The sequence below is a fragment of the Parasteatoda tepidariorum genome, chromosome 8, assembly GCF_043381705.1.
Source record: "Parasteatoda tepidariorum isolate YZ-2023 chromosome 8, CAS_Ptep_4.0, whole genome shotgun sequence".
NCBI lineage: Eukaryota > Metazoa > Arthropoda > Arachnida > Araneae > Theridiidae > Parasteatoda > Parasteatoda tepidariorum.
In genome coordinates, this window is record NC_092211.1 from 1,175,794 (window position 1) to 1,188,946 (window position 13,153).

General features: G+C 30.8%; 2 protein-coding genes across 2 annotated transcripts; one reads left to right on the forward strand and one right to left on the reverse strand.

The window, feature by feature from the left end:
* Positions 1-2,879: 2,879 nt before the first annotated feature.
* LOC122270836 (uncharacterized) lies at positions 2,880-10,863 on the reverse strand. Its single transcript, XM_043049786.2, has 2 exons — positions 9,740-10,863; positions 2,880-3,545 (listed from the first exon to the last, which is right to left on the reverse strand). The coding sequence occupies exons 1-2, from the start codon at positions 10,492-10,494 to the stop codon at positions 3,104-3,106; spliced, it is 1,197 nt and encodes a 398-aa protein (XP_042905720.1). The 5' UTR covers positions 10,495-10,863; the 3' UTR covers positions 2,880-3,103.
* A 1,309-nt stretch (positions 10,864-12,172) lies between these two features.
* LOC139426277 (ribonuclease H1-like) lies at positions 12,173-12,778 on the forward strand. Its single transcript, XM_071184478.1, has one exon. It carries the CDS (start codon positions 12,173-12,175, stop codon positions 12,776-12,778), a length of 606 nt encoding a protein of 201 aa, XP_071040579.1.
* Positions 12,779-13,153: the final 375 nt, after the last annotated feature.

The window sequence follows — 13,153 nt, forward strand, 5'->3', positions numbered from 1 at the left end:
TTTTCCTTAAAAAAAAGACGAAAGAGATTTATCTTGTTTTTATTCATAAATTTTAAGATTAAAGTTGAATTGAGCAAGGAATATTTTATACATGGAATATTTATACCTTTATATTAAAGTAATTTTAAATTTTATTTTTTTCCTGTTACAGTTTTCCTATGTCAGTAACAGTGAACAGTGACTATAGATACAACTCACAAACATCGAGTTTAAACCAATTATAGGACACTGCGCACTGAAGTTCTTGTGGAATAGTATAACAGAGCCATTCCTGTCTCAGGAGGAGTTCAAAAAGAGTGTCATAGCAATCGAATCATTTGATGAGCGAAATGTCTTGACTGTAGCATGGGATTGGTATGTAAGTCATGTGCTGGAAAACGTCATTTCACCCAGAGGACCAAGGTCTCCGGTCCATCTTTCAAGGTGTTCCGTTCGTCGGCAACTGGCAACATGCCTTCAGCTTCCGTGTGGTGTTGACCAGCTTGATATACCGAAGATTTTAAAAGATTATATTCTTTTGGAACATTGAAAGCCTTTCACCAATGCAGAGCTGAAAAAGCTGTATAATTTCGATGAATAAATTTCATTCTAATAAATAAATTGCAATTGCTAGTTGCACATTGTTTTGACTCAACACCAAAGATAAACTTTCCCAATTTTTCCTCGGAAATTATTAAAACTCCAGACTACATTTTTGCTATACAAACAATGAAATTTCCCTTTCGTAGAAGATATGTTGGTTATAACATTTTGTAGGAAATAAAATTTCATACGACGAAGGTTTTATTTGCAGATTTTATGCGACAGAGCATCGCTTCTCTATAAATTATAGATAAAAGTGATTTCTTGCATACGAACAGGATAGTACTATACACTTTAATGTACATAAAATATGACTATGTTAAAAAAACAGTTGAATCATTTCAGACTTAAGAACCTAATGTTGCGATGGTGTGTCGAAAATGTATAAATTATTAATAATCATAGTATTCGATTTTTAGTTCGAGAATATTGACAGCATTACTTTCAACGGTGAGCGCAATCAAATTTTCAACAAAAAATAAGTACGTTTAAAGCACTTACAAATCTTTTTCTAAAGAAAAATCAATTTTTTTTCCCTCTCCATGTTGAAAGTTTATTATGTGTATACATAAAATTATCAAAGTAGAAAAATACTTACAAAGATTTTATGTAATCATTTGAAAATAAGGAATTTCCGACAAAGAACTCAATTTTTGATTTTATTAGTCACCATAAAACACTTTATGCACTATTTTAAATATATTTAATACTGGGTTCCTCATTAAATTTTTAAAATTAATAATTATTTTATTCAACTGCATAAAAATTTGTTTCATTTCAAAATCGCAACTAGTTAAAACTTAAATCACAATTTTTATAAGTGCACACTATCAACTAAAACATTTACAAGATTATTATTTCTAGTTTTGTTCAGTATTTCTTTAATGAAATATTTAAAAAAATTTATTCTATTATTCTGAAATATCAAAATTGAATAAGCATTGCAGCTAAAAAAATTCTTTAATGAAGTAAAATTTATTAATATATGGTCCGAATATTCATCATATTTAACAAATTTGAGATGATCGAACATTTTATTTCAATTACTTTTATGTCTAATGATAAAGAGATAAATTACAATCGCGTACCACTTCTTACGGCATTTGCTAACTGTTAAAATAGTGAAAAGTCCTTTTGTTCATACTTTTTTTTAAAAAATCTTTTTTATATATATTATCAGGGCTCGAAAAACCACCCGTCCGCCCGTCCGCGCGGATGGCCATCTTCCCGTTAATGTTCGTGATACATTTTCAATTTTTGTTTTCTTACAAGAGTCTAGCACTTCACTTCTAAAATGACCCTCTAATCTAGAAATACAGCAACATACTGCGTATGATGGAATTGATGTTTTCGCTGTCTGGGAGTACTGCAGCGCTTGAAAGGGGCTTCTCAGCAACGAACTTAGAAAAAAACACATTACGTACTGGTTTTAAATAAGTAGCGTTATACGAGGGTTGCTATTTATATTTCTGGCCTTGGCAACAGTAAGGGTTGCTAGGCGACCGCAGACGATTTTAATTGAAAGTTTGATATTTTTTAAACATAAATTCAGCAGACGATTTACCATTATAGCTTCATTTGTGTTGTTGACAGTAAATTGAAAAGTTCTTCTCTTTCAAAAAATGGAATTGAATCGTGAACATTTTCGTGCCATTATTTTTCATAACTTTCGACGTGGATTGTCAAGACAAGAGTGCTTCGATGAACTTAATTCTTTATTCAGCGATAAAGCGCCATCCTACAGCACTGTAAAAAATTGGTATAACGAATTTAATCGTGGTCGATGTTCGATCCAGGACGAATCCCGTGCAGGTCGTCCAAAATCCATTGTTGTGCCAGAAAAGATCGATGCTGTGCGTGAACTTGTGAAGCAAGATCGTCATGTGACATACCGTGAGATAGAGGCATCTTTGGACATTAGTATGACTAGCATCAATAAAATATTGCATAAACATTTGAGAGTAAAAAAAATTTGTTAGCGTTGGATCCCGCATAATCTGACAAACGCTCAAAAAAAGGCTCGTGTCGATTGGTGCAAGGAAATGTTGGAAAAATACGTTCAAGGTACATCAAAGGCTGTGTATAACATCTACACAGGTGACGAATCATGGATCTATGCATTTGAGCCGGAAACAAAACAGCAATAAACTGTATGGGTCTTCCAAGACGAGGCAAAACCAACAAAAGTTGTTCGAGGAAGAAGCACATCGAAACAAATGATTACCTGTTTCTTCGGCATTAACTGTCATGTGGCAGCAGTGGCGTAAGAGAAACGCAGGACGGTCAATTCTGAATGNCAAATTAATCATTTCAAACTTTAATCAATAAAACATTTCTTACATTTCAAGTACACATCAAGTAAGGACATTTTCAAGTTAATTATTGATTTAAAATGTTACAACATAAAAGCAGTATTTGCCTTAACAACTTTGCACATTTGACAAAAAGAGAGGAACCTAAGTTAGTTCGACACGAATTAAAATTATTGATTACAGATCACATTTCCTCCAAAAAAAACCAATTAAATGCAAAGAAAGGTAGGCGTGATACATTCTCCCATTAGTAGAAAGTTCTTCACTAGTTTCGGAAGCGTTAGTTTACTGATGCCTGATGGAAGTTGCAAAAACTTAGTCATCTGGTTTCGAACACCGCACCTTGAGAGATGATAGAGGGATCTCGGCGATTTCACCAAAGTTGAATCTTCTAAAACGTGAAACTGATACCAAGTCCATGCGTCCTTCACTAGAGTCTTATCTCTTGCACTTTCGGGATCAAAACTCTTTTCAAATTCCTGACGAGTCAAGTAAGGGTCTGTTATGCTGTCCCACAAGAGTTTCAGTACACACTCAGCTGAAAATGGACGAGATTTCTTGTGATAATCAGTCAGGTACAAATGCATTATTTGAAGTGAGCGCACAGTTATAAGGTCGAAACCTGAAACCATCTCGACGTTTTCAGGAAGGCTGTAAGGAAAGAAGAAGAAAAAAATTCATCAGTTTCAGCAAACACATCAATAAAGTAACACTAGAGTAGAGGAGCTAAGGAGTGAATATGTTATTTTTAAAATATTAGTTGCATCCTCTTAAATGACATCATCACTAACAATGACGTAATGCGGAGTAACTAACTATAAGGAATCCAATCACGAAATCATACAATTTACTAAGTCCATGATGATAACTAAGAGGAAAATAAACACACTGAAATTTTACTTTATGCATTCAAATTTTAAGAGCGCACAAGGCAACTGAAACTAAATTTGTATTATATAAACTAGAAATAACACATAAATTCTTACAATGTAACGAGTTAATCCCCTCCCCAATTTTAAAAATCAAATCAAAAATTATGTAAACCCAAATCAAAAATTATGTAAAAAAAATTGTACACCTCGAGGCCTGCAAATTATTAACTAATCGATGAAAAAAAGTAAGATAGTATAAAAATCCTGAAGAATCATTATCTGGATTAATAACATGAAACCCTGATTAATTGCCGGGGAAAGGGATGGAATGTCACGGTTAGAGGAACTTTAAAGTATAGTCAAGGAATAAAGCAGGCTATTATGTTTTTCTTTTTCAACTCCATCAATTTTATGTTCATTGTTTTTTTTTTTGGGGGGGGGGGTTGTTTCATTTTTGGCAAAGCTTCAAAATATCCATACATGTAGAGTGTTCGATTTAAATATATTGACATTATTGTCAAACTCGATGCATGCGTATTGTAGTATAACATTAATAGAAAGACAGATTTCGAAACATGACTGAGTGTTATGGAACAATGATTTTTTCCCCAAAATATGTAGTATTAAACAATTGGGAATTCCAGATCAATCAATCATATGACACTAGATAAAGTGCAGAGGGATACAAAGAGTGTACAAAGGAGAACACCTTAATAACTATTGAATTATCAATCAGATTTTTACTTACCAGGGTACAATCTTAATGTATCAAGATCTAACCTTAAATGCGATAGTTAATCTTATGTTGGGGTAGAAACTTTTTTACCCTTTTTTCTGGCAGATTTATAAAAATCAGCGTAGTTGATTTTATTTTATAACCGTCAACCCGTGTACAGCTGACAAAGTTTAAGGGTTTACGACTACTAATGTTTAACCTTGTGGTTTTAAACCCAATCTAGAAGACAGGGGAACTCTTGGATCATTTTTAGAAATTCGGATTCGTGGAGGACTTCTCGATGGAGCTAACCAGCATTTGCATTACATGGTGAGAAAAATCACGAAAACCTCCTATGGTTAGACCGACGGCAAGGTCTAACCTACCCCTTGAGCCGTTTTCCACTGAGGATGTTTTACGTCAGTACTGTGGGCGCCGGCAGCGGGGTACTGGCTTTTTTTTTTTTAAACAATTAAAAAGATGCAGAAAAACAATTTGTTATAAAAAATTTTTTATTAAAAATAATTCAGAAACAAATAATTAAGTAATTATTGATACACAACAATTAAAAAATTTTTTAATCAAACAAGAATTGTAATCGTCTTGTTTGCTGTCCAAATCTGTTTATAACTTTTTCAATGAATCATCTTTGATTCTTTCCTTATGCACACTGAGCATGCACGAACTTGGCAGATATCTAAGCTATATTTTTGAATTTTATTAAATAAAATGTAAATAATATTATATTTTCTATTAATCATTTAGTTAACAAAGGTGCATAACACAAACTGACTTTTCACAACTATAAAACTTCATCAGCACAATAAATACCAATGTTAAGCGTGCACAAACACGTTAGTATACGAAACTACTGTTTGTAGTTATTTGTGTTTCAAAGTCAGTGGCTATGCCAACGCCATCAATACAGTTTCTCGTTGCAAAATTTCCAAGTACAAGAAATTCCTACTTTTTTTTAATATCTTGTTAACAATGAAGAAATGTATCTTGAAGAAAATTAACAGATTAAAGTATATTTAATAACAAAACCAAATGTAAAAACAGAATATTTTAATTTTTTTGAGGGGGTAGTTTGTCAGAGGGTTGCACCCCCTTTTATATTATTCTGCCGGCGCCCTTGGTGGGCGGTGCTACCCGGGTGAGGAATTCGAATCAACCAGCCATCGCTGGGATTAGAACTCAGTTCACCTCATTGAAAGGTAAACGCCCTATGCCCTGAGCCACCAAGGCTCCAGCATATTTGATTAGCGAGTTTGTTGCAAATATCATGATATTCGATTCACACATATAGAAAGTATACTATTATATGAAATAAATATTTTTAAAGCATGGCTGAACGTTGAGGAGAAGCGATTTTTGCCCATGCCTATCCCTTTGGTTTAGGCCCATAAATCAAGTATAAAGTATCAAAGCTAATAAGTATGTCCCCCATTCAATAGCTGCGCCAATACAAGTTACTCAGTATAATCATTAAGAGAAAGTCGCAATAAAAAAAACTTTTTTTAAAAAATTATTTTGAATAAAATGTAAAACGTTATTCGATGTCAGTTCTGATTCTATGTCAGTTAATCAAATACAGAAGATAAAGGGTAGTGCGCCGCCTACCCCAGAAAAAAAATGATAAAATGAGATGAGAGAGAGAACACCTTAATAACTTTTCGTTTAATGATAGGATTTTTAGGAGCCAAGATTCGATTTAAATGGATCTTAAATATGCAAATTGATTTTTGAAAACGATGTTTTAAGTTCTGAAATAAAACATAAAATTTTAGTTTCTTATAATTTACATACAATTTATTTTTATTTATTTATTTAAGTATTAATTTTTTTGAGAGAGATATTTCGATTCTTGACACTCGAAAATGAACACAACCAGGAAAATATATTTCCGATAATTTATCAATGGAAAGATGTAGAGTAAGGACCACTTAATATCAGTTTCACTTTTTCCTAATTTCGTCGTCTCAAAGAAGTTTTTCAATTTCAAGAACTATTTTACGAACTGCTTTAAGTTTAGAATAGTTATTTAAAATTACTTTCATTAAATTTAAGGAAAATATCTTACTATAAAAGAATTTTTTTTAACATTTCAAAAATTAAAAATATTAAATTGTAATCTTTTAAATGGAATTATCTTCAAATTACTTTTTTTTAAAATTGATAGCAAAATGTTTTGACTTGCTTATTTAGTTCCAGAGATATGACGAAATATACAAAAAGTGAAATCAACCTTACGTACAAAATTTTCGACCGCTCTCTTGCCTAAATTTTTGAGACTATATTTATTAGACTGCATCTGCCAAAAAAAAATTTTTTTTAATTCCACATAATGCGCTTATCTGTCTGATTTCGTTACATGAAAATTTTGTCTACACATCGTAATTAACGTATTTAAGGCTAGGCTTTCGAACCACTAAGATTGAATCCTAGTACTTGATAGAAAAAAGGATGGAAAGTTTTAAGTTAAGATTTTTTTTTTCCTGCTTACTTAATTAATTTTTTTTTATCTACAAGATTATTCGCACTAGGTTAAAAAAGTAATCGTAAAATTATATGACTGTAACTGCCACCACTTACAAAAATTGAAATAATTCAATTTTTGGAACTATTTAATGCATTTACTTCAGTATATGCGTTTGACTATAAAAAATTATAATGTTCTTGGCAAAGTAGGAAATCTGACAATCTCTACAATGTCCACATCCTACCAGCAATGAAATAATCGAAAGTTCCTCAAATTACTTAGGTGTGGCATACATTGCAAAAGTATAAAGCGGTAAGGCATAAGATAAAAATTTTTTAATTTTTATGATTACGTTTTGATAGTACTATTTGTTAAAATCTCTTGGCACAACAAGTATAAATATATTTTTTTTCTCCTCAAAGTAACTTGATGTCAAGTAACTTGATGTTTTTTCCTGAAGTAACTTGAAAAATAACAGTCCAAGTGTGCCCCCCCCCCATTAAAACTCATCAGACGACGCCAAAGCCTTTTAGTAATTGCATGCATTATTAATAACAACTGAATTATTAGGAATGATAATCCGGTGTATGCACATGTTCCGTATTTCAACTGATGCTGCTTTTTAAAGCACTAACTTAACTGTTATTTTTTTTGAACTTTCATTTAATTACTTAAAAAAATATGCAAAATGCTAATTGGTAAACATTTTCCCAGTATTGACCACGGTGATGAATTTATTATTTTAGTCACCTCCCGTGTAAGAATATTGATAAAAAATATTCTTACCCGGTATTATTGGAATGTTTATTTTACAAATCCACCAAAAGTTTATAACCGGGCCATTAATATTCTTTCATTAGGGTTGATCATTCTGTGGGTAGAATCTTATTATTTTTTTTTTAATTTTTTATTTTTAAGTGACAAAATAAAAAATAAATAATAAAATTGGGAGAAAAAAGAGTAATTCTAGATAATTTTCTAAATTTTATTTAAAATCGATGATATTTTCCTGAATTGAGCTTAAATATAGATTGCATACAGATAACTAATTATATTAACTTCTTTAACTTTATTAATTAAGTTAGTTTTATTTTCAGAATTTAAAATGATATTAAATTAATTACGTTTCTCAAAATTGATTCAACGAAAAAAAAAAATTTAACAATATTTTCACCTTTTGTTTTGGGGAAAAATACATGCTATAAATAATTAATTTCCAAAAACACAAACAAAACTGTTATATTAAATGCGCAATAAAAATATGAATATTAAATGTTCTTATGTCTTAAATAAGATTACTCTAAATTAATAACATATTATGTAAAGCCTTTTATTCCAAGTGAAACATCGATTGTTCCAAAACATATATTGATATAATTTATTGTCCAAGCTTCAATTTAATTCCAATCACATCCTATTTATCTAATTAAAAGTAAAATCTAAAGATCAATAGAAAAAAAATTGCTAGACAAACTGCTCAGTTGAAATAAAACTATTTAGCTAAACTCAGTTGAGGTAAAATTATTTTATTGGCTACATTAGTTCCGAAGATATGTTGTAGTTATCAAAAAGTGAAAGTAATATTAAATTATCCAAACTTTCGATCATCTTCTGACAAAAGTATCAAGACCATATTTTCCCGATTTCATTTAACCCTTAGGCGCTGATAGCGCACCGCTGTCCCTTTATCTATTCATTTTCAGACTTATTAATCACTAGTTAAAATATATTCCAGTATTTTTTAATTATAGAAGAAATAGTTTAATTATTAATTAAAAAAACTCTGTGAAATATCAAATCAAATTATATCAAATGTGAAAAAGTATTGTTTGGAAGCTAACCTTGTTTTTAAGACTTTACCTTTAACGCAGGAAAAGACATGTCTGTTTCACGCTGTACTTCATAACCATAAATTACTAAAATGCTAAATGTAATATTTTTCACCTATGTTGACCTAAGTCAATAAAAAGCAGTGAAAAAAGTATGAAAAATATGTTTCATGAAAATTCTGTATCAAAGGATTAAACCTATACATTGAGGGACTAGGATCCTAATTCATCAAAACAAAATCTTGTTAATTCCAAAAATGTACCTTTTTTTCTTAAAACTTCGTCTACGCTCATAATTAGCATCATGTAACGTCTGCACTAACACTTAATATTTACTTAACTATGCTAACTATAATATAATATCGAAAGCTATTAATTTTTGAATGCCTCCCGACGGTAATTCTTGTCAAAAAAAATTCCTCCCAAAGAAATGAAGTTGTAGCGAAATTATAATTACAAAAATAATATAATTTTAAAATAAATCAATAAACAAAATAAATTTTTAAAAAAATATTTAAGAAAATAAATTTGAGAAAAAAACTGATTCAAGCTCTACGGCTAAAATATCTTAATATTTTTACTACATGAATAATAATGAAGGGAAATGACGATTATGATAATGAATGGTTATGAAGAAAATAAACATTCTTCATGATGGTTTATTTGCCAACGATTAAAATAAGTAAATAGATATTGTTAAGATTTTACCTTCCTAATTAAAGATAATATTTCAACTAAATTCAGAAGGCTAAATTTATTACATAATATATTCGTTGTATATAGAATTTGTTGTATATGGAATTATTTGAAGAATTCCACTCTTATTAAATTTCTTGAAGCTTATTTTTCACAGATAATAAAAAAAAGAAATTGGAGAAGGTAAAATTTTTATAAAGCGAATAGCCATAATGTGAGTAAGTTCAAAACTATAAACAAAGGATACTTACATTCTATATACTTCTTTCCAGTAGATGAAACTAGATAAAGATATGACGTCAGTCTTTCCAAATTGAATTAACAGACTTATATTGCTTATGTCATTAAATAATGTAGAATAAAATAGTACGAAGGATGATACGTCTTCTCCAAAGCTATCCACATTTAAGATATCCACTTTTGCAGCATAGGTGATCTTGAGAATGTCCTCTAAGATTGAATAATAAGCAAAGGATTTATCGTACTTATGAAATATACTTGGAATACAAAATACCTTAAGGCATTCTATATAAACATCCTGATGAAGTCCGTGCTTTGACGAAAGTCTCAAAAAATGAATGGTTTTTTCATTACGCGTAACGTTTTCGTAGAAAAATGCTTTTTTCACCGACTTATATGCTTTAAAGTAGAATTTTAATGCAGAAGACATGTACAGTGAGCAATTATTTTCTTCATGATAGTCGATGAGTAGGCGACCGCACGATGCTAATGCTTTGGAAAGAGTTTTTTGAGATAAATATTTCTTCAAGCTTTCTGCTGATAAACGCTCAGCGACATTTTTAAATCTCACGACGGACTCCATTGAGAATCTAATATCCGTAGATCCTAATAAAGCTTCATATCTTTCAATATCAGCTTCGTCTTTGTCGAAATAAACTTTCTCACATTCATGCGGACGACACAAATTTTTTTCATCATTTTTAAATCGCTCCAAAGCTTTCACTACCAGCAGAATATCATCGGAATCTACCCTTACAGTACACATCGCTACTAATGAGCCTTAATACTGCTGTACGCTTATAGTACACGTTGTTGCCTCAATAAAGTTTCAATGTCGGTTGCAACCAGTTTTATTCTATTTCGCTTCTTTTGTATTTTCTTATCAGTAGACCAGGAGCGTCTAATTCATATTGTTAATCAATTGTTACATCTTCCATTCATAGATCATCCATATATGCCAAGTGTGAATTATCAAGAGCATGGGATTTGTTTGTGAATAGAATATTTATGTTCTAAAACAAGGTGGGGGGGCTCAAAGGATGCAACAGAATAGAGTAGCTTGATTTTAGGTGGGCCCCACAAATGAGAAAGAAAATTTTAAAAAAATCCTTTTTTTTCTTATTGCAAGGTTAATCGGTATAAAGGTTATACTATCATTAAAGTATCACTACTTAAATTTTTAAAAAATATTTATGATTTTTCGGAAGTTATAATTTTGTTGATACCATCAAGTGATGGTTTATGAATCGTCTATTTAAAAGTATATACGAAACTCCAAATTCCTAATCTTACCTGTATATATATATATATATATATATATATGTAATAAAAGGGCTCCAACCTTGTTATCAGTGTTGTATTTAGCTAGAAATAATTGAAATGAATAAAACTATAGTTATACAGTGGATCCCTTCACATATTGGTATTGAAGGCAATGAGAACGCTGATTATCTGGCAAAAAATATTGCAACTATGCCTCAAGAAATAACAACCGTCACACATGATACTCTTAAAAAATACGCTATAAAAAAACACAACGAAATAAATAATTATGATTTAACTNTATATATATATATATAAACTTTCGATGATTAAAATATTCGGGATCATAATTAATGTTGAAGGATATCAATTTCTGAAAACTACCTCTTGAAAAGAGCAAATGAATAAAATAAATCTTTTACATCGTTTCCCTTATCTGATAATAAAGACGTGGTCAAAACTTCTATCTTTGAGGACACATTTATTTAGCGTGACATTTATTTGTTATATTTACCCTGATAATTACAAAATATCGAAATTTAATTTATTTTATAATTTTTCTTATATATTATAAAGAACATTCATGGTCTAAATTTAAAACTTCAATTTTGGTAAACGTTTTATTTAGCATTATTGTCGAGCAGGCTAGTTACATCCTAATGACCCATTTAATTATAAAATATCCTAATAATTACAAAAAAAGGAAGTGAAAGTTTTTTTTCTTAGTTTTTCCATATGAACCTTGTAATATTAAGAGAAGATATAGTCCGTTGTAAGTTTGCGGAGCATTTCGAATTCCTTTATTGTTTTTTTTTTTCTTGTTGAAAGTTAGAATGAAAGAACACGTTATATTGAAAATAATATAATATTGGAAGGTGTTCCTTTTTTTCTTTCAAGTCTAGGCATAAAAATCAGTCGGAAGTAGTATTCTGGAAGTCTTACGACGTATTTAAACCCTGCGCCATCTGCGGTTAACTTTACACGGTCAACCATTTATAGATTTCTAAGCTCTCAAAACTCAAGTATCACCAGTAGAAATATGGCAAGACACACTTCAAGAGCTCGATACTAACATTCCTACTGAAAGCACATATAAAATTATCAACCCACTTGAATATGTAGACATCGAAAACACCTTGGCTGTAGGGAACTTGAGGAAAAAAGACAGTATCGAGGCAGAAATGAGAGCAACTGCGTTGCAAATGATCTGCGGAAAATACCCGGAAATCGACTGGCTATATGTATATACCGATAGATCTCAGATACAAGATAGATCTGGAGCTGGTGTTTTTTGTAAACTATTTTCCCAAATCATCCCCGTGGATCATTATATGACCAATTTTGATGCAGAGATCCAAGCAATTTATCTAGCATTACAGAACCTAAAAACAAGATCTAATGAGTTCCTAAGGGTGGTTCTATTGGTAGACTCCATTTCAGCAATCCAAGCAATCACAGAAAACCAATGTCTTAAAACTAAGCTGTTAAACGAAATTCAGCTCGATATAAACCTCCTCAAGGAAATGAATAAAACTATAGTTATACAGTGGATCCCTTCACATATTGGTATTGAAGGCAATGAGAACGCTGATTATCTGGCAAAAAATGTTGCAACTATGCCTCAAGAAATAACAACCGTCACACATGATACTCTTAAAAAATACGCTATAAAAAAACACAACGAAATAAATAATTATGATTTAACTATAAAATCAAAAGCAAAATATGGGAAAATATTCAAGATAATTGGAAATTTCACTGCTACCAACCCCGTAAAGAAGCAGTAACCCATTTTAGGCTTAAAACAGGCCACGATTGCTTATCAGAACATTTCTACTATAGCATAAAAATTCTTCCCAGAAAAGCATGCCCAATTTGTGACACAGGTGTATTAAACTCTGATCACCTCTTCTTGTGCAAGGGACTAGATAAGAACTCCCAGAAAAGTAGGAATGTCACTAAATTGTATTGGGATTGGGGCGCAAGAACTCTCATGAATTGTCACTAACTTTACCTTCTTCATGTTAATGTTTAAAATTTTATATTGTTGAAATGTTTATTGATTCAATTGTTTATTGTTCTTTTTTGTTCACTTTTCCTAAATTGTTGAACTGTTTCTTTATTTTTATGCTCCTTTGTGATGCAGTGAGTTGTGAAATTTT

Bases quoted from the DNA above. Each gene is read 5' to 3' on its own strand.
- LOC139426277 (XM_071184478.1), top strand. From the start codon at position 12,173: ATGAGAGCAACTGCGTTGCAAATGATCTGCGGAAAATACCCGGAAATC.
- LOC122270836 (XM_043049786.2), bottom strand. From the start codon at position 10,494: ATGTGTACTGTAAGGGTAGATTCCGATGATATTCTGCTGGTAGTGAAA. The intron at 3,546-9,739 runs GTAAGTATCCTT...CTTTCCTTACAG, and splicing joins TGGAAAGAAGTATATAGAAT to CCTTCCTGAAAACGTCGAGA.